We start from the raw sequence: 20310 nt of genomic DNA, 5'->3' as shown, positions 1-20310 counted from the left end.
TGCTCGGGGCCCAGGGACCCTGTCATCCTGGCCAGCCGTTCACCTCTACTTCCACCCATTGTGGGGGGCGAGGGTCTGGACGTGTGACAAACCTGTGTGTGCTGCTCCCTGGGCTGTGTGTCATCCATGAGCAGCAGAGCGGCCAGGGGCAGACTTCGAGCCTGGTTCTCAGACCCTTTGGTCACTCTGACCAGCAGGAAGATGAGCATGACACCAGCCTTCCGTGGGGGGTGTCAGGCTCCATGGAGAGAGTCCGCATTTGGTATGAACGTATTGAACGCCTGCTGTGGGCAGGATGTTGCTGGGTGCTATCTATGGGGATGACCATGGGACCTGACACTTAAGGCCCTACCCTCTTAAGATTGGGATCCAGGAGGATCATTGCCGCACAAGCAGCGACATGTGTCTTCCTGGGGAAGTAACTGACTGTCATGGGGCTTATAGCAGGAGCATCCACTGTTGTCTGGAGGGGTCAGGGAAGGCCTCCCGAGCAGGTGGCCCTCTAGGAGGGGGATGTAGCCTAGGGGTGAGAGAGGGGTGCTTCTGCAGGGGCAAGAGCCCACGTGTATGCTTTTAGGTGTGAGGGTGGTGTGACCCTGAGCCTGGGAGACAGGGAGGCTGTTAACTGAATTCCTCCTGCTGGCCCAGCCGTCTTCTCTGTGTTCGAGGCAGGGCTCCACACGCTGTAGTGAAACCCCCCTAATATCCCTGCTCGGAGTCCTGCGTTCATGAGACACGTGGGTTCTAGAGTCTGGCATACCTGCATTAGGAAGAGCACACCCGCCACATTCCAGCAGCAGGCCCCGGGCAGGCCACCCCCTCTCTGAGCCTCAGGCTCCCTGCCTGGAAGTGGGGTCAGTGCAGGACAAGACCATGGGTGGAGGCTGGCCCTTGGGCCTGTCTGGGCCCTTCCCCGGGTCCCTGGCAGGCCGAGCCTGTGGCTGCTGTCCAGTTGCCCAGGAGGGGGCAAGTCCCCCGTCAGATCCTGAGTGCTGATTTGGGGACTGAGAAAGAGAGAGAGAGAGAGAGAGAGAGAGGGCTGGCCATTGAGGCTCCTCTTTGCGTCTTCCACTGTTCTTCACTCAAGCCTAATCTCGTCACAGGGCTACTTTGGGGGCCCATCAGGTGCACAAGCCAGAGCTGCTCAGGCTAGGGCTCATCTCTGGTTCCTGCAGGTGCATCCTTGGGCCTACTGCTTGCTCTCTCTGAACCTGTTTGTCCATCTGTGACCGTAAGAGTCGAGTCCCTCTGTAGAAGCTTTCCTGGATGGAGGATGTGGAGAGAAGGGTGTGAGATGCTAGCACAGCAGCCTGCACATAGTGCTTTATAAACACCCCCATTCCATTCCCCCTCCCCGAGAGGAGTGGGGGTGGGTGGTACGACTGCACTTACCACCTTGCGTGGGGCCCTTCCTCACCTGGTGGGGAGTGTAGGCCCTTTCACCGCCTGGGGGCCTCATCCATGTCACGAACCTGGCAGATACCCGCTCCCCTTTGGAAACACAGCTCTGGTGTCACACCTCCTCCAGGGAGCCTTCCCTGACTACACAGGCAGTGCACCTGTGCTCTTCTGCACCCAGACTCTCCTTGAACCCTGGTCACCTGGTGTTACAACTGCCAGTTCGCTCTGAGGGCTCCAGGGTCATGTAGCAGATGTGTTCTGCATGCCATCTGAACACATATACTGCCCATACCCACAGAGGATCATTTTCAAAGAACAAATGCACACAAAGACACCTTAGATGCTGGGTTGCCCACCCAATGAAGCCTCTGTGCTTGTTTTTTTATTTGTGGTGGAAAATACCCAAGTTCCCTTGGCAGGCATCCCAGTTTTCTTAGCTAACCATGCAGAAAGTCTCCTGTAAAGCAGCTTATCTGCATAAGCTACTTAATAAGCATTGATTGAGGGTGCCTGGCAAGGCCTTGACCTATAATGGAGATAGAGCAGGGATAAAGATAGACCATACGAGAAGCTTCCGTCCCTCCAGGAACCACGTGGCGATCAAGGGCGTGGGCTTCATGGAAGGCCAGCTTGACACTCAGCTGTGTGAGCTTGGGCAGGTAGCTTAGCCTCTCCAAGCCTTGATTTTCCTGTCTGTGAAATGGGGCTGACTCAGGGTTCCTAGGGAGCCAGGAGAGCACGCCAGGCAAGGGCCGAGCCAGCAAGTCATCATTCAGTTGGTGTCCAGCAAACGTTAGCTCTGAGTGCTGTCACTACCTGCAGAACCAGGTAGGAGTCTGGAAGCTGATGTGAGCGATGCCGTGGGGCCCGAGACCCCTGGTCTGGAGCTGGACGGTGCACACAGTAACCTTGCCATGAACTTGGGCATGGAATTTCCCCAGGTCTGCACTGCTCTGCACAGAGGATCTTAATTAGGATGTGCTCAAATACAGCCTGTCCTCTGGGTAAGCATTCCACTTTTCATGTGTGTGTCTGAGGGCGAGGACTGTCTGCCCATTTTCTTAAATAGTGAACCCTCAAATGCTTTAGACTGCTTTACCAAACTATATTCGGCTGAATAAAGCCACGATTATGAGGTATAAAAATCCTAAAGGCCAGTGGAAGAAAACTCGGCTCATTCCAGAGATAGCTCTGGCCTTCCGTGAAGCACAAACCTGAATAGCCACATTGACGGGAAGAGCAGGCCAGAATCAGATGTGTACCGAGGGGTGTTTGCAAACCTGGTGTCTTCGTAGAGATTTTGCCTATAGCTTTGGGTGACAAGTGGTGCTGTCAGAATTCTCACCGTGAATGTCTTTAAACTCAGCTAAGACTTTTTTCTTTTTCTTATTTTTTACCCGAAAGAACTCAAAGACCGAAATCTTTAAGGGTTAGCTCATCCTTCATTCAGCAAATTTTGTTGAACAAAATTGTTGTGGCTGGGAGCCGGGTGTCTGGTGAGGGGGAGTGAGGCAGGCTGGCTCCTGGCCCCAGGGAGTTTGCAGCTGGTGGGAGGGGCAGGTGGTGGCAACATGCTGTGAACCCTGATAAGGACGGCCCTAGGGCTCAGGACTGCCATTCCCTACCTGCTTAAATCCCACCCACCTTCCTCACCCGGGGTGGTGCTTGTGCTTGGGGGACTGGCCTGTGAAACAGATGCAGAGCGGCCCTGCCTTGACAAGCGCCAGAGAATTTGCCCTGGATTTGGATGCTTGTTTTGCATAGCCACCAAACACCTGGTCCACCTTTGGAGACTGAGAGATCGTGGCTCCTAACCAGAAGCGGGAATGAGTCTATAGGGTTGATGAGCACTTGCTGGCACTTGAATTTTAATCCGGTGCCACAGAAGAGGCTTGGGAGGCGCTCTATGTCACCTTCACCCGAGGGGCTCCCAAGGCAGGGTTTCCAGCTCTGGTCCTCAGACGCCCTTGGGGGATGGGTGTGCACACCGTAAGGGTGGGAGGGCTCTCCCGGCAAAGGTGCGCATCGTTAGTGCTGGACAAGGCCTTGCCGGCAAATAAAAATAGCAAGATTTTTCTGTGCGTTGGCTGCAATTTACAGCGTGGTACCCTGATGGCCTGCAGGTGGGTGCTGTTGAGTGCCCTCAGGTGTCTTTCAGGATGGAAACTGGAAAATACTTACAAGAAATGGAATCTATGGTTAATTAACATGCTTGAAACCTGGGGGTCATGGTCATGGGTTGTCAATGAACGTGATAATACTGGGGTTGGGAAAACTATGAGGACCTGATGGAGTCACTCTGTTTTTAACCTGGAGTTGGGTCTTTGGCTGGTTGTACGCGTTGGACAGTGAAGCTTCCGTGCAGAGAAAGGCGTTGAGTTGGTTGAGCAATGACTCACAGGGGCCCAGAACGGAGCAGAGAGTGCCTGCGGCGGGGTGCAGCGTGGTCCAAGGACACCGACTCGGGTCTCCTGCACCACGGTGGGCACAGAACCTAGGAAGGCTCCCCTCCCCCCTAGTGAATACCTGGGGCCAGAAGGACCTCAGGGGAGACGGTGCCAGTTTGGGGTCAGAGGGTGAGGCAGCCTCCTGGAGCCGCCTCCTTGGGCAGGTGGTGGCGTGCAGGAAGAGGTGGGACAAGAAGCCACTGTGATCCCCCAGGTGCCAGCAGCAGCAGGGTTTGCACCTCTGGCCTGCCCGGCTGCCCCCGGTCCAAAGCAAACACGGCGAGCAGATTGCCCGGCCGCTGGCCTTGGCCGTAGAATTCCACCTGGCTGGCTCTGCTCCGAAGCGTAACTCTCTCGCTGCCGCTGAGCCCACTCTTTGTGAACGTGAACCTCCAGCCAGTTCATTTTCACAGTTGCTGTTTTCCCCACAAAGTGCATTTTTCTTGAATCCTCTGTGTTATCTCTTTCGCCCTCTCCACGATTAAGGAGAGTCTTACAGCCCCAAACCCGAAACAGACGAGATGAACGAGGTGGAGGTGGCTCCCATTCCTGAAGAGAAGCACGTCTGGGTCCAGCCCAGGGTGGTCAGACCCACGAAGCCCAAGAAAGCGCCCGCGGTGAATTACATGAGTGAGTGGGGGCTCTGTCCCCTGCCCCAGGGCTGCGGGGGGTGGGGGTGCGTGTAGCGCTCCTGCAGGGGTGCGGGGAGGGGAGTAGGGGTGCTGGGGTTGTGTGGAGAGGTCTCCAGGTCAGCAAACAGTGGGGAACAGGGCAGGGCGTAGCTGCAAAAGCACAGCCCTAAGGTATTTTTTTAAAATGATATCTTTAAGTCGTTTCAAAAGCTAGCATCCCAGGGGTGGTGCTTGGGTGGCATTCCCCCCTGGCCAGTATTTTAAGGTTAGACCTTATCCTTTCAGGACAAGGGGGCCAGCCCAGGGGGCCTGGGCTAAAACTGGGTTCTTCTGGGGGTGTCAGCTGGATGTGGCTCCCCAGGGCCGGCCCTGGTGAGCTGTGGCCCCTCACCGCCCCATACCGGCTGGTGACTCGGACCCTCACTGGCCTCTGAGACTTGGTTTGCTCATCCAGACAAGGGGGCAGTAGGGCCCAAGCAGGGTTGCTGTGAGGACCATTAGCAGTAATGGGGGCCACCCAGTGTCAGCTCTGTGGTCATCACCACGGTGCCTCCCAGGGCTCCCCACGAGGCTCCTGGAGGTGCCCAGGTGTGGAATGTTGTTATGTTCACCCCTCATCATGCTTTGCCCTGCCCTGCCAGCTCACTCAGCTCACAGCTCCCTTTGTTCTGCCCTCATATGCTCTGTGTCCCCAGTGTAGTGCCTTTACTGAAGGTTCGGGGCTCACGGGCACGTCACAGGCCTGGGCTGTGTGCTGGGCTTCTCCGTTTCCCCCTAAGCTTCAAACAGCATAAAATGCACCCCCCCCCCCTCCAGGGCCAAGGTTGTGCTCCTGTTTCTTTAGGTTTTTCAGCTGCTCCACCCTGCCCTGCCTGACCAGTCTCTGTCCTCTCGGGCCTGCCAGTGTCCTTCCCCGGGGAACTTCTGCCCACCTCATCATTCTGTAGCTTTCTTTCACCAGAAAATACTCTGATGCCCTTGTCTGTCCAGAGGTTAAAATTGTTCCATTTCTAAAAAAAATTTTTTAAATTACAAAATAATATATGTCTTTTGGACCAACTCTAACACTATGCCAAGATTCTGATGTGTCCCTAGAAAACAAACAAGGAAAGCTTGACCAAAGCCATCTTGGCTGGGGAAGGCCTGTAAGTCCTACCCTTCCAGAGCCTTCCAGGGCTTTGGGGCACTTGGTGTGTGCCAGTCCCCCTTCCAAGGCTATGCTGACTTTCTTGGTTAATGCTCACAGAAATAGCACCTGCTGGACTTATCCCTGCTGCTCAAAATGTGGAAACCAAACCTCAGAGACAGGAGGGAATGTGTTCAGGGTCTCACTGCTACTCTAAAAGGGTGGGCCTGGGATTCAAACATCGCAGCTGAACTGTGCAGCCTTTGGGCAGCACTGCCGCTCGGGTTATGACCTGGATCCCAGGATGTTCCAGAAGGTTCATCGGTGTGGGGGGTGGTCTCTTTTAACTCAGACCAATCCTTCCGTTTGCATGACGTGTATTATCGTACTTTCATCCTAGCCCAAGTTGTCCGATGTGATACCAAGATGAAGGACAAGTGCAAAGGGTCCACGTGCAACAGGTAAGGTCTAGGCTGAACTTGTTGCCGACACCTGCAGCCCTACGAAGGGCTGCTGTGGGTTATGGGTCACCTCACAAGTTAGACTGACCGTGATGTCTTGGAGGTCTCTCTGACTGCCACCATTTATTATGAGCCTGGCACACGAAAATGATCTGTGTCTGTCAACTCAGAGCAGGGCTTCTGAACCGTGATGTACTGACACTTAGAGCCAGATAATTCTTTGTGGCAGGGCTATTCTGTGCCCTGGAGGGTTCTGAGCAGCATTCTGGCCTTACCCCACTGGATGCCAGGAGCACTCCCACCTTTAGGTGAGATGACAAAATGTCTCCAGAAATTTCCCACCGTTCCCTGAGGGGTAAAAATCACTCCCATTGATAACCTTTGACTAGGGAGTTGGCCTAAGCCCTGGGTCTCCTCCCACCTGGACATATATCCCAGTTAAGTGTTTCATCCCTAATGGGGAGGAGAGGCCTGAATCATGGATGCTCTAGGTTATTGGCCTGAAAAGAGTCCCCAGACTGTGGATGTGCAAGTAGCAGATGTGCTGTAGACATGGAGATCTTGCACGGTTGGGGCTCCATTCCACCTGTGTGTGTAAAGGGGGTCACAAGGCAACCCAGGGTTCTGTGCCAGGGAGGTCAGGGAGGGGGCCGTGGGAGGGCACGTGTGAGTTGGCACTGTTGGCCACTGACAGATCCAGCAGGACTGCGGTCTGTGAGTCTCCACTGAAGGAAGAACTGTCAGTGTATTTATTCCCCTGGTAGTTGAATGAATTCATCTAACTGATGGAGTCAGTATTGTCCATTCAGATGTTGAAGAATGTTTGCCAAGAAGGATGGGTTTGGTTTTGGCAGTGCAGCTGCTAGGCCACTCTTTCTGGCAGCAAATGGCCAACAGGTGCAGTGGCCTCACGCAGAACCTCGGGCTCATGGTTGGAAAACCATGTCAGTGGTAGAGTGGTACTTACTCCTCTTCCTCCAGAGTCTGGCAACCATTCATCTAAAGGTGAATTGTGGTATTTAGCGCATATGCTAAAAAGAGAAGGTAGCAGATCCTGCTATATACAATGGGGATTTGGGATTTTGTTTGCCAGGAGAAGCTTCCCTTGGACTTTGGCAGGAGTGTCAGGAAGTCAACTTTGAACAACCCAGGATGAGGTCGCTCAAGGGCTCGTGCAGCCCAAGAGCAGCTGGCCAGCAAGTACTGCAAAAGTAAAAGCAGTCAGTTTGTTGGTGAGATGAGCAACATGTGGCCATGAGGGGTGGTGGTTTAACTGTCCCTGTGCATGGCGTTAGGGCACATTCGCATGGGGCTGGGGTTTTCAGAATGCTGAGATGTCCCTTTGCGATGATGTGCCTTTCTATACTGCAAGCTCATTATGAGAGCAACATGCCTGAGTAGTCAATGCGAAAAAATTATAAGGTTTGGAGACCATCCATCAGGTGGCATTGAGAAAGTTCCAGAGTCGGTAGGTGGGACCCTCTGCAAGCAGCGAGAAGGTGGGCGTCCATCCACACATAGACTATTTGAGGCCTCCAATCAAGAACTATAACTCTCCCACCTGCAAACACAAGTGCATCCACAGTCTGTCTCCTTAAAGGGATCCCATCACCTGATGCTTTGACAAAAATAATATTTACTGGGCCATTTCTTTTCTGATCTAAAAGGTATTCTTGTTTATTGTAAGTAATTCAGGAAAATTCAGGAAAAACAACAACAAAGAAGTTTAAAGCAAAAAAAAACCCCAAATGTCCCAGCATCTTCTTGATATTCTTAGCAATTTGATGTAGTCCCTTCTCGTCTGTTTTCTGTGCCCCCGTGAGATTACCCTGCTTATGCATCTTGAGCATTACTGTTTTCATTTAAGATTTTCCAAAGTCAAATATTTTTCAAAGACTTCATTTCCAGCAGATGCATCATACTCTAACGTACGACCACACAAACATATGTTTGGCCATTGCTTTGACAGTGCTGGCTTATTTCTAGTTTTTCATTATTATAAACACTTGGAATAACATGTGGGTCTTTCTGACTTCTACCTTGGGTTATACACTTACAAGGAAAGTTCAAGAATTGGAGGATATGAATTTTTAAGGCTTTCCAGAAAGCTTAATTTATGCATTTTCATGGGCATGAGCATTATCATTGAATTTTATTCTATTAAAAAAAACCTTGCAATTTGACACCTGAGAGAGGCATCTCCTTTCAATTAGTACCTTCTTTGATGACTGATAGTTCAGGATTTTGGGGTTTTTTTTGTTTTTTGTTTTTTTGTTTTTTTTTGGTGCCTTTAAAGTTAAAGCCACATGTCTCTCTTCTGTGAATTGTCCTATTTGCGTCTCTGCCTTCAACACGAATCTCAAACACGTGATAAGAAGGTCAGATTGAATCTAGAATGGTGCTCGTGGGACTATGAGCTCCAGCCTAGGGAAGTTGTGACTCGCTTGGAAACAGTAAATTGTGTATCACCGAAGCTTCTCTCTGATATAATAGTAAAGCTTTTGTAGGAGACAAACCCAGATAAGTTCTTGGCGAGATTCCATCAACACGTTCACCTGTGAAAGTCATCTCCTTTCTTTTCCATTAGGTATCAGTGCCCCGCAGGCTGCCTGGAGAGCAAGGCAAAAGTTTTTGGGACTCTCTTCTATGAAAGTGTAAGTGTCCTGTGTGGACTCCCACCGTGTGTTTGTAAAGGAGGTTGGTGGTTCCTCACGATGAGATTTCCTTTCCACCCCTCAGCCTGAGAGCTGATCCGCACATATCTCTGGGATCACGGACTAGTAAAGCCACTTTGGGGAACGGGGGCTGACCCTCGTGAAAGTCCGTCTCCATTCTAGACCTAGCATTAATGTGCTCCACTGGATGGGGAGAAAGGGCTGTTTGTCACTGTTCTTAGTTTGTAAAGCACCTCGGATGAGTTTTCTAAGATAAGCTACTCCAGGAACAAAGACGTGTTCTAGGGAAAGGAAGGTCAGAAGTGGGGCGAGCTTTGGCCTGACGTTTCAGCTTTTTGTGGGTTGAGGACAAACATCCTGGATATTTCTAAGAAGCCTGGACAAAGGCCAATTCAGATGGACTTATGGTGCCCCGTTCTTGCCCCCAGTCATCCAGCATATGCCGGGCCGCCATTCACTATGGAATCCTGGACAGCAAAGGTGGCCTGGTGGATGTCACCAGGAACGGGAAGGTCCCCTTCTTCGTCAGATCTGAGAGACATGGTGTGGAGTCTTTGAGGTAACTATTCTGTGATCAGGATTCCTTAAAACATTTTCCCCCATGGGTTATGAAAACATTGTCGAAATTTCGAAAAGCACCGAACAGTATAACGAAGCAGGGGGAAAAAAAACTATAAAGATAAACTTAACCATGTAGCTCAAAAATCACCCCATAGGCAAATTACCGTCTTTCCCCCAAGTGGGTTTTTCTGTGTTTAATTTGGCTGAGTTTTGACCCCTTCTTGAGTTTATAGGTTTCTTCCTGATTAGCATCTTTTCTTTCTAGAGAATGAGGCTTTTCATTTTTAAAATGTATTTACTTTTTTTTTGCAAGATACTGTTTTTCAGATAAGGCCTGCAGAGGCTGCAGGACAGGCTGTCCTCCCTATCCTGACTTTCTGGGGAGTGGTGGGGGAGGCCACATCGTGGTCTGTCCATAGAGACATAAAGTAACTGGGAGCATGGAACCCAACAGTGGCCAAACAGACTGGCTCTATCCTTCCTCTGCTCTGTGACCTTGGGCCAGTTTCTTCGTCCCTTCTGGGTGTCAGTACCTCGCTGGTCAAAGAGAGCCATGGTAGAACCCAGGGCTGACAGGCTGACACCCAGCTAGTCCACAGAGGTACAGCCAGCCAATCTTTAAAATGATAAAGTTCTTCCACAGTCGCCAGGAAAGATCTGTCACCCAGAGCCCTCAGAATGCACCCCTCCTCATGCCCGGGAGCCCCCTCCCCATGCAGGATTTAGTGTCTGGCCCAGCAGGGACACTGGGGACCCTGTCCCAGCTTCCTGCAGCCCTGGGCCATGGTGCATTGCATCAAGCAAGCTTCCCCGTGTCAGTGCCCTTCCCAGGGTCTGCAGCAAGGACCACAGTGACCAAAGCCCCTGTGTGTGTTCCAAGGAGTTCCACTCAGGACATTTCAAAAACCACATGAGTCATTCCCCTTTCAAAGGCCTGGTTCTTCAAGAGGTCTTGCAAAATTCCCTCTTCGTCTTAGCTAGGGACTCAGGGGTTGTGTAAACACAAGAGCAAGGAAGTCTAAACGGAAGCAACATATTCTCGGAGGCCCAGTGACCTAATGCTGGCCACACGAGGCTCAGCAGGGGCACCAGGTTTGGGCCCCACGTGGCCCAGCACGCTTGTCACAGAGCTGCTTCTGGGCCCTCCCAACTGCCAACTTTGCATCTGGAACAGAGTTCTTCACATTTTAGGGAGTCTGCAAACAGCGACACAAAGCAAATCAAAGCTTTATTTTCTCTAACCTCTAATTGAAATGTAGTATTTCCTGCTGGTATGAACGTTGGCCCCAAACCACAGTAGCATTAGCAGGGCCAGCAACCCTCTCACTGGGACAAATCTGGTTGTTGCGGCCATCTGAAAACACGGTCTCTGCCATCATTACCCTGAGACAACAGCGGTTAGAAGACTCGCCTCTCCATTGTGTTTTTAATGCATTCACTGGAATGCAGAGTCGTTTTAATACCTCTGTAACAATGTCATGAGTAACTGATTCTCTGTTAATCTTGTAAATTTATCATACACATTTTAAAGTCACTTTTCTGTGAAGAGGTCCATAGGCTTCCCAAGGCTGCCAGAGGGGTTCTTGGCACAGAGAAGTTTAACGAGCCCCGCTCTGGAATGTTCTAAGGGTGAGCCCTACTCTGGAATGTTCTAAGGGCTTTGAGCCTTCCCAAGGCTGATGAGAAACAAGTAGGAAAATATAAAGTTGAGGCTGAAAATAAAATAAATGCAGGAGCAATCTTGGACTTTTAGAAACGATTCTGTTTGCATTTACCTCCTGTTTTCTTTTCTAGCAAATACAAGCCTTCCAGCTCATTCGTGGTGTCAAAAGTAAAAGGTAAGCTGGCCAGTCTGTTTTTATGGAACTGTAATACACAGGTTATCTTGGGTTTTCCTGGAGATGTCATTCTCCTTAGCTATTGATTGTATTTGATGCCTGTTAACACTGCTGTTCTCAGCCCTTAAAAAGGCATTTGAAAGGAGGCTCCTGATGAGGTCAATTCTTTAACCAGTTTCTAAACATATCTGAACTTGACATTGGCCCTAAATTGCTACCCCAGAAATGTGGGCCTGAGGTTCCCAGCTGAGTGCTGCAGAAATGCTAATGCCTGGGTGTAAAGCACCTGATAGGAGGTAGTCCGTTCCTGCTGGTCCACAGTAGCAACTGGAGCCCTGTGTTGAGAAGGGTGCTGAAGCCGCATTCTGAGCTCATTAGAAAATAGGGCTTGATAGACCAGTATTGTCTGCCATGAGGACCAGAGGAAAACGCAAGGAAGTATGTGGCACATGTTTGCCATCTCTGGCCCAGCTTTTCATATTACCTATAGTTTAAATTGCCTATGTATTTTTTTATTGTCTAGGGTACGTTCATTCAGCAGGGTGGGGTGCATCCCTGGGAGAGCATGCCATAAGCAGAAGGGGAGCTGTGCGTTATAGTTGCGCAGACTGGGCACTGGACCAGAATAGTCTCAGGCAAGCGGAGATGCAGGGGCCCTTCCTCAGGAAGCTGGCCTGCCAACCCTTCCTTTCCTTTGGGAAAGCAGTTCTTGTCGTCATAGCCCTGGATGCACAAAGATCTGGTTAGATGATTTTATAAAAACATACGGTAGTTTTTTTCCTTATTACAAAAATAATGCCTATTTATTCCAGATAATTTAAAAATATGAAGAAGCATTAAAAAATGTTTGGCCCATATTCTAGAGATAACATTTGTGAACATTTTGGAAGTACTTTTATAATTTATTTTCCCATGATTGAGTATGTGCGCTGGTAATACACTGATACACTTTTAAAAATTGCAATGGAATTACATAAATTTGGTAACATGATTTTTTTCCCCTAAATAATAATGTATCAGGAAGATGCTTCTGTGCCTTTAAATGGTGTTCTAAACCTAATTTTAATGACCTCCCCTGCCTTTCATGGTATAGCAACCTGTGGCATATAGAACCGGTCCCCTTTGTTGGATTGCTACCCACAAATGTAGGCTGGACCAGGGGTTGGCAAACTACCACCCTCAGGGCAAATCCTGCCTGCCATCTGTCTTTGTAAATAAAGTTTTATTGGCACACATCACACCCATTCATTTACACGTCTGCTATAGCTGGTTTCTGCTCCTCCAGCAGTGTTGAGTGGTTGCTACATAGTCCACAGGGCCTCAAAGCCAGAAATACTTAGCCTCTGGTCCTTTAGGAAAAGTTTGCCGAGCCCTGGACTAGCTGACGACATGCTCTCAGAGACCACAGGCAGCCAGTATTAGAGCCACTTTCAGACCTCTGTGACCTTGAGGATGAGCTCTAGACCAGGAATCGGAAACCTGCCCTCCCACCATGCCCTATGTGGACCCAGGATGGTCTCTGGCCTTTGGGCCTCTGTTTTTCTCCTCTGTGTAATTAGAATAATACCTGCCATGAGGATGGGGTAGGGGAGAGCTTCAAAATAGAAAAGCAGACAAAAGGTATCATTGGTCCCATGGAGAAACTATAGGGGGTGATAACACTCCTGAACCGTAGACACACTCAGGCCACAGGGCATCTCATCCCTTGAGGGGCCCAAGATGAGGTGCCGGTCAGTGCCAAGACTCAGCACCTGCTGGCTTCTTGTCCCACCTCTGTTCGAGGACCCAGTGAGCCCCCAGGACCTGCTTGTCCAATGGGCTGTTTCACAGGCTGGTAGCCTGAGACCCCAGCTTGCCAACGACCTCACCATTTCCCATCATGTTCCTGTCCCCAGTGCAGGACCTGGACTGTTATACCACGGTTGCTCAGCTCTGCCCGTTTGAGAAGGCGGGGACCCACTGCCCGAGGTAAGGCCCACTGGCATCTGGTTTAGCAAATACAGGGGCTGAGAGGAGGCATCATGCTGAGTTGTGGGGGAGGGGCGGGAGGTCATCTCATGAAATGAAGCACAACTGCGTTCTAGGTGTGTCCCTTTGGTGCAGACACCCAGAAAACCGACTTCTTCATGCTGAGTTACAGACCCGCTGGACTCCTCCCTGAGACCACAGTTCCCAACCCTGGCTGTGGGATAGAATTGCAGGACGTCACCTTATTAGGAACTCCAGGCTGTCATCTGTCTGCTTTCAATCAGTTCCTTGATCCTTGTGCTTCATCTGTGACATCTTCTATGGGTCATTTTAGAACCAGCTCATTATACCCCAGCTTTTCTGGGGTGTAACTTGCACACACTAAAATCCAGCCATTGTTAAGTATGCAATTCTATGAGTCTTGACAAATGTACCCAATCGTGTCGCCACCTCCACAGTCAAGCTGGAGAATGTGTTCATCATTCCAGAACGTCCCTTCTCATCCCCCTCTCCCTCCACCTCACACCCATGTGTCTGCCAGCCACTGGTCTCCTTTCTGGCATTATAATTTTGCCTTTTCTAGCATTTCACACAAACAGCACCATCATAATATGTAGACTTCTGTGTCTGGCTTCTTTCACTCTGCATAATACTTTTGAGATTCATCTGTGCTGCGAGCATGTCAGCTGTTCCCTCTGTCGTGTTGCTATGTGGGGTTCTATTCTGTGCACGGAACACAATTCGTCCAAGGAATAGGTTTTACATGTGTTTACCCACACCTTAATTGGCTGGTTTTTGGAGGATGATGAATGGTGACGTAAAGTAACCTTTGGTAATATTGGCCTCTGAAGTACCTGGTAGTCCTCTTGGAAGCTACGAATCCATCTCCTGGGCCCCTAGGCCTATGGACTTTCCAAAAGACTCACCTTAAAACTAACATGTAGACACCCTCAAGGTGTGTGCAGGGAAGAGCCCTGGGAGGGTGCTGGTGATGGAGAAGACACTGGGTGGGGAACCCCCCCCTCCTCCCCTCTGCTGCTCACGATCCCCCTGGAGCTTTCTCATTGGCTTCTACCACCAACATCACCACCATGCTGATCCCCTTGGAATATTCAATCAACTTTTTATTAAGTATTAAATAGTTAACCCAAATATTCAAGAGAAGCAGAAGGAAATTATTTCATAAAACATAAAAGAACAAAGATCTTGATCTAGTGCAAGCTTACAAAACACAGGTTTCTCACCTGCCATTCTAGAAAAAGTAGGAAAGAATTTTCTTCCCCAATTTCTTTTTTCTTTTTTAAAATCTCACATACATCTTCCTTCTCTCCTCCCACCTGCCCTCACACCTGCCCCCCTTCCCCCCAGACTATTTTAACTTCCCAATGCCTTTGCCTGGCTCTCTTACCTGCCAGAATCTTGTCTGTTGTGGGGCCAGATGGTTTCCAGCCACCATCTTGGTTTCTTGGTCTCTGGGTTCCAGCAACATGGTGTACTATTGCAGATAAAAGCTAAAAAACCTTTTCTTAAATTCATGCTTTTTACTGATTTGAATCTTTTGTACCACCTAGGACCCACCCATTTCCAGTTTGAGGTATTCTCCTCATCCCCTATGCCTTTAACAGGGACGTGGTGACTGACCCAGTGGTGATCTAACCTCTTCCGCCTTAGGTTATCAGTGCCCCTTCCCTGGAATAGTCTGACTCACTGAGGTGAGGGCCCTCCGCCCTTTCCGCCCTCACCCAGGGAAGTGGCCTTTAAAAAAAGTCTATTGATTATAATCTCTCTGATTATGAGGTACCCATAATATGAATTGGCCAACACCCACAAACGGAAGGTTCAACCTCTCCCAATCCCATATTCACCTTTCTTACATATTTATTCTTTTTCACCTTATTTTTGCATGTCTCATATGGAATTTAAAAATTCTGTATGCACTGTTTACAAAGAGGGAAAATATCTACCACTGCTAGGGTGGGAGAGGTATATTTTTTTTTCTGAAAGAGTAAACTGTATGGTTGTCTCCTTTCCCATGTAAGAAGTTAATCTTGAAATTCAAATAGGGAAGGCTAGCTGCTTCTTGAGAACTTTTGTTTTCTAATGATCATAACCATCATACAAATGTTTCTTATTTTCCAGAGTTCATTGCCCAGCACACTGCAAAGACGAGCCATCCTACTGGGCTCCTGTGTTTGGAACTAACATCTATGCAGATGTGAGTATGCCAGCATTTTCCATGACCACCTCTCAAAGCATGCTAAGACCTTAGAAACCACGTTCCAAGGCCTGGATACCAGAAACCTGAGATCTCATTCCTGTGCTTCTAGCTAAATTTAGATCATTTATTTCTGCAACCCTACCCTAGTTTCCCCATTTATAGTGGTATTAGTACTTCCACTTATGTATGCTGATGAATGCGGATGCAGGTGAACCTCATGTTATGAAAGTGTTTTCAGAGTTTGGTACATTGAATCCTGCTTCCCCATTCATGTGCATTTTTAATATGAAGGCTTTCACATATCACATATATCATTTCCCCAGATATTTAATAATCTTTCCAGCTCTCTGCTGCATTTATAGAACTGGTCCACTCTACTCACTGCACTTCTTTTTGGCTATATCTTCACTTAGCTAAAAGCACATGGAAGGTGCTACAAATTAGACTAATTTACTACTTGTTCATAACCACTCTTATTACACTGGAGTCCATTCTTCCACATTTTCTTACTAACTTTAACAAGGAAGCTTTAGCTTGATTTTTCTGAGTGAATCTTCCAGAATATAGTCTGTTCTTTCCAGTTGCCCAGCGTTGAGGGACATGGTGTCCCAAAGATGGGAATGTGGTCATAGCCATGTGCACCAGGCTGTGTGATGTTCTTGCCAAGTTGCTTACCTCTCTGTAGAATTAGCCAGCTGGGCCTTTCAAGTCCAAGGAATTTTTGAGGCCTAACATTTCATGATTAGTTCAGCATCACTCATCCCCAGCTAACATTTTTACTCAACTCTTTTCCATCTTCATATTAATTGTTCTCTCCCACCCACCACCACAATCTGCCTCCCTCTGCTTCATTTGTTCCAAATTCCTATAAATATGAGGTCACTAAGTTCTTTAAAGTCAAAGCAACCTTCATGACTACCTTTTTTTTCCCCTCATCTTTTTTCTCTCCTTTTTTAAATGAATTTTTTTCTTCTCAGAAGCCATTCAGCCGAAATTGAGTTTTAAAATTTTAATGAAGTAAAATAATGTCTATCAATTGTTATACCAAATGTTTGACCCAAAGCCTGCTATTAAAGATGGAGACTTTGATTTTAAGGACTTAAAAATAAAGGGATAGGCCAAATGATTCTAGTGAAATACAGAGAATAAAGCAGGCGTGACAATATTGCTATCTGAAAAGTGGAATTTAGGGCTAAGCATACTGAATAGGACAACACAATTCATTGCGCAGTAGCACAAATGGTATAATTTATGAAGATAAGAGATCAAATCTGTATGCACCAAACAACATAGCAGCTAAACATATAAAGTTTTTTTAAAAGGTTAGAAACACAAGGAGAAATTGATGAAAATTAACAAAAATATAAAACTATCTTTTACTATGTTTTAGGTTCTTTAAAAACACCATTTCTAGGTATTATTGTCCCTATCTTATAAGAAAATAAAGCGAGGCTTAGAATAACCTGCTTCCAAATCACATAGCTAATACAGAGCCACGATGAGATGCTGTGAGGTTGTGTCTTGCTTTAGTTTCTTTTATTTCCCTACTGTACTCTGCTTTGTTTAAATGTACCTGCATTCATAATTACACTGATGTGAATGGGCACGTGAGTGAAGACCTGTATGTAGTCTTTAACTTGTTCACTAGGGTTTTGAGCTTTTAGAACCACAGTGCTCACCGCAGGGCTTGGCACATAATGATTGTTCAGTTAATGTCTGTTGAAGGAATAAATAAAGATGCTACATTAATCAATGTTTAAATATTAAGCTCTTCAGAAAATAAAAGAAGGAAGGGAGAAAGAAAGAGAAAGAGAGGGGAGACAGGGAGAGGCGAGGGGAGGAGTAAGGAGAGAAGGAAAGGAGTTCTGTCCATCTCAGAGGTTCTTTCCTGGCCTTGGTTTCTAGGTCACTCTGTATTCTGGGAAATGACGATGTCTTTTGGAAAGTGTCTGTTTAGCTAAGAGATTTATTTTGGGAGAGTTGTCTCCAGATCTTCGAAGGGCCTAATAGAGCCACCATTCCTCCTGCTCACCCATAGTGCATTACTTGGCAGCCCCTTCCCTCCGTGGTGAGCTGCCTACAGGAACAGCAGCAGGGTGTAGCCCAAAGAGCAAAGTCTTGGTCACAGATGCAAATTTAAGACCTGGTTGCGAGATGGTGGATGAGCCTTTCTCCTACTCCGAGCCTCAGTTTTCTTATCTCTCTTCCCTGTCTCCTTCGGCTGCTGGATAAGTTCTCACACTTGGGCATACATCAGAATCCCCCAGAGGGCTTGTTCAAACAGATTTCTGGGCCCCACCCCAGCATTTCTGACTCAGTGAGTCTGGAGGAGAGCCAGAGAATCTGCATTTCTGACAAGTTCCCAGACGATGCTGATGCTGCTGGTCCGGGACGACAGTCCCTTGAGTGTTTTCAATAATGGTGACGGTGACAGTGATGATTATGGTGGTGCCCAGTTATCTTATTTACTAACATCTACTGAGTGCTGCCTGCAGCGAGCCTGCATTCAACCCCTGAGCTCATTGCATCTTCCACATAGTCCTCTTAGACTCTTCCTGGTCCCATGAGGAGTAATGGGCAGCTTGCTGGCTATGGAGGGCAGTCCTGGCTCAGCTGTTTGCCAGCTGAGTGATTTGGGGCAAGTCATTTAACCTCCTTGAACCTCTTTCCACTCCTCTGTTAAGAGAGGACAATAATACCTACCTTGCAGGATTATTGAGAGATTTCTCCATCACTGCACAGGGAAACTCATAGAACAGGGCCTGCCTTGGTAAATGCTCCTAAGTGTTACCTATGATGATCCCCCCTTTATATCAACAAAATAGGGGCTCTCGGGGTTAAAGCAGGTCATTCAAGGCCACCTAGCTGGTAAGTGGTAGAGGCAGGATGGGTTCCAGCCTCACTGAGACCACATTTGTGGTGATGGCAGCAGTTAATAAGCATGTAGATGTTCGTGTTACTCGGGCCCTGAGGAGAGAAAGTGGACAACCTGTATCTATAGAAGCTTGCCTCATGAGGGGAGACACCTCTGAGGAAGGGAGAGGAAGGGGAAGACACGGGTTTGCCCAACGTTGTGGTTGCGTGAAGAGGTGTGTGTTGATAACGGACGATAGCTGTGCCTATCTCGTGAGAAAGATCTGGCTGGCTGGGTGGTGTTCATACTCACCGCTGATGTTATCACAGAAAACTTTCTGTGCCACTGGTGTCCAGAATTCCTCTGGGGACCGGAGGCAAAGGACAGTCACAGAGGGCGCAAAACCAGAGCACCCCACCTTCCGGCAGCGTTTAGTTCAGAGGATGCGCCTCCCCAGGAAGGGCCTGCGCGAGGTGGGATCGAGGCCCTCCTGGCACTGCCGTGGAAGTGGCCGCTCGGTTGGTGGAATGAGCAGCAGCCGAGAGGCCGGAGGACTGCCAGTTCGGCCCACGCACGGGGACAACCTGCACGTCTGCATGCGCGCGGCGTTAGAGCGCCCCGGAGGCCCTGCCTCCTGATCCTCGGGCACCGCACAGCCTTTGCAGAACTGGAAACCTACGGATCGTTTTTCTGAGATGATCGTTAAGAAGGCTTCCTCGTGCAGACAAGGCAACTGACTGTCCCCGCTTCCCTGGGCCTGAGGGGTCGCCCTCATTCGGCGCTAGCATCAGGGTCCTGCCCACCCTACGGGCCCCCAGAGCGCTGCCTGCACCCCTGGGGCCTCCCAGATCCCCGGAGCCTGCTTTGCTAAGGAACCTGCCCTCGTCCGTTTATTTATCAGAGAAGCAAAGATGTGTCAGGGCAGGATCGGCCGTGGCCTTCGGTTCCTCACCTCGTCACAGGGGTGAGCACTCCCACGTCGTTGGTGCGAATGCTCGCTTGGGCTCTCGGGCTCTGCCCTTTCCACAGCCCTCGGCATCCCTGGGAACAGGCCGGGTGGCCTCTGCTGCTGAGAGCCTTATTCTTCGTATGCAAAACCAGCGGCTTCTCGGGCAGGACCTGGTTCCAAGGAGGGGGCAGGAGCCCACAGCCTGGACAGGGGTCCCTAAGAGGGGCTGCCCGGGGCTCCCAACAGGCTGCAGGTTCAGAGCAGCCACGCGTGAGATTTCAAATCTGGATTTTCAAAGAGCCCACTTGAATCCGTTCACTCACGTCTGGTGTTAGGAACCTGCTCATGGGCTGCTTGTCCTATTCAAAGGGCGGTTTAGGGTACGAACTCCATTCTACGTTCTGTGTCTGCACTTGGCCACTTCTGATGCCCCGTGTAAGTAGAATCATACAGGGTTCTTCTGCACCAGCCTACTCTCTTCAAGAAGGAGGTGCCGGCTGGGCTAACCAGTGGTTGGAACCTGAGTCACGCCCCAGGGGGTTCCTGGGTCCCAGGCACTGCGTCGACAGGTGGCCTTGAGAAGACAGCCAAGCCCAGACCCACCCTCCTGCCGAGTGACCATCACCTGGTGGTGTTTGCACACTGGGGGCACGGCCAGCAGTGGCCTCACCTCCACTCCCTGCGTGGCACATGTATGGCACGAAGCATCCTAGCATCCTCCCCCATCTACCCTCGACACACACGGAGTCTGCGGGTAAAGCCCCCAGTCATGGCCACGGCCATGGCCACAGGTCACTCAGTCATGAATGAAGGCAGGGACTAGAGTCAGTCCTCCTGCCCTGTAGACATCGGCCTGACTTTCCGTCTTCAAGTTGGCAGGTTGCTGAGCTGGACTGAGCAGCTCGCTCCATCAGCCTGGGTGAACACGTTATCGGATGTCACTGGGGCCACCCTCCTGGTGACTCTGTTTTCTGGATATTTGGAAGTCATCAAACTTTAAGGGACCTCATCCGTGGAACATGTTTGTAATAAGACAGTGATTAGAAGCTGTGTTGGTGTCTTAGGGCTCCTGGAATAAATGTCCACAGACTTAGGAACCTCATGGCCTAAAACACTACCTCCTTACTGTCCCACAGTCTGGAGGTCAGAAACCCAACACAGGCCTCCCCGAGCTCAGGTC

At 49.4% G+C, this 20310-nt stretch overlaps 1 protein-coding gene and 1 long non-coding RNA gene across 2 annotated transcripts in view; one reads left to right on the top strand and one right to left on the bottom strand.

Moving 5' to 3' along the window:
- Positions 1-20310, top strand: part of CRISPLD2 (cysteine rich secretory protein LCCL domain containing 2) — a 64722-nt gene that overhangs the window by 29163 nt on the left and 15249 nt on the right. Inside the window, exons 7-13 of the mRNA XM_025427022.3 lie at positions 4335-4478; positions 6007-6067; positions 8655-8721; positions 9171-9301; positions 11098-11141; positions 13037-13109; positions 15249-15324. Coding sequence (XP_025282807.1) covers positions 4335-4478; positions 6007-6067; positions 8655-8721; positions 9171-9301; positions 11098-11141; positions 13037-13109; positions 15249-15324 — 596 coding nt within the window. The remainder of the gene's footprint in view (positions 1-4334; positions 4479-6006; positions 6068-8654; positions 8722-9170; positions 9302-11097; positions 11142-13036; positions 13110-15248; positions 15325-20310) is intronic.
- On the bottom strand, positions 9171-16180 carry LOC112646759 (uncharacterized). The gene is made up of 3 exons (XR_003127855.3): positions 16003-16180; positions 14518-14620; positions 9171-11864 (listed from the first exon to the last, which is right to left on the bottom strand). It is a non-coding gene; the product is annotated as an uncharacterized LOC112646759 (long non-coding RNA).

The sequence above is a fragment of the Canis lupus genome, chromosome 5, assembly GCF_003254725.2.
Source record: "Canis lupus dingo isolate Sandy chromosome 5, ASM325472v2, whole genome shotgun sequence".
Taxonomy (NCBI): domain Eukaryota; kingdom Metazoa; phylum Chordata; class Mammalia; order Carnivora; family Canidae; genus Canis; species Canis lupus.
This window is presented reverse-complemented; position numbering and strand designations above follow the sequence as displayed.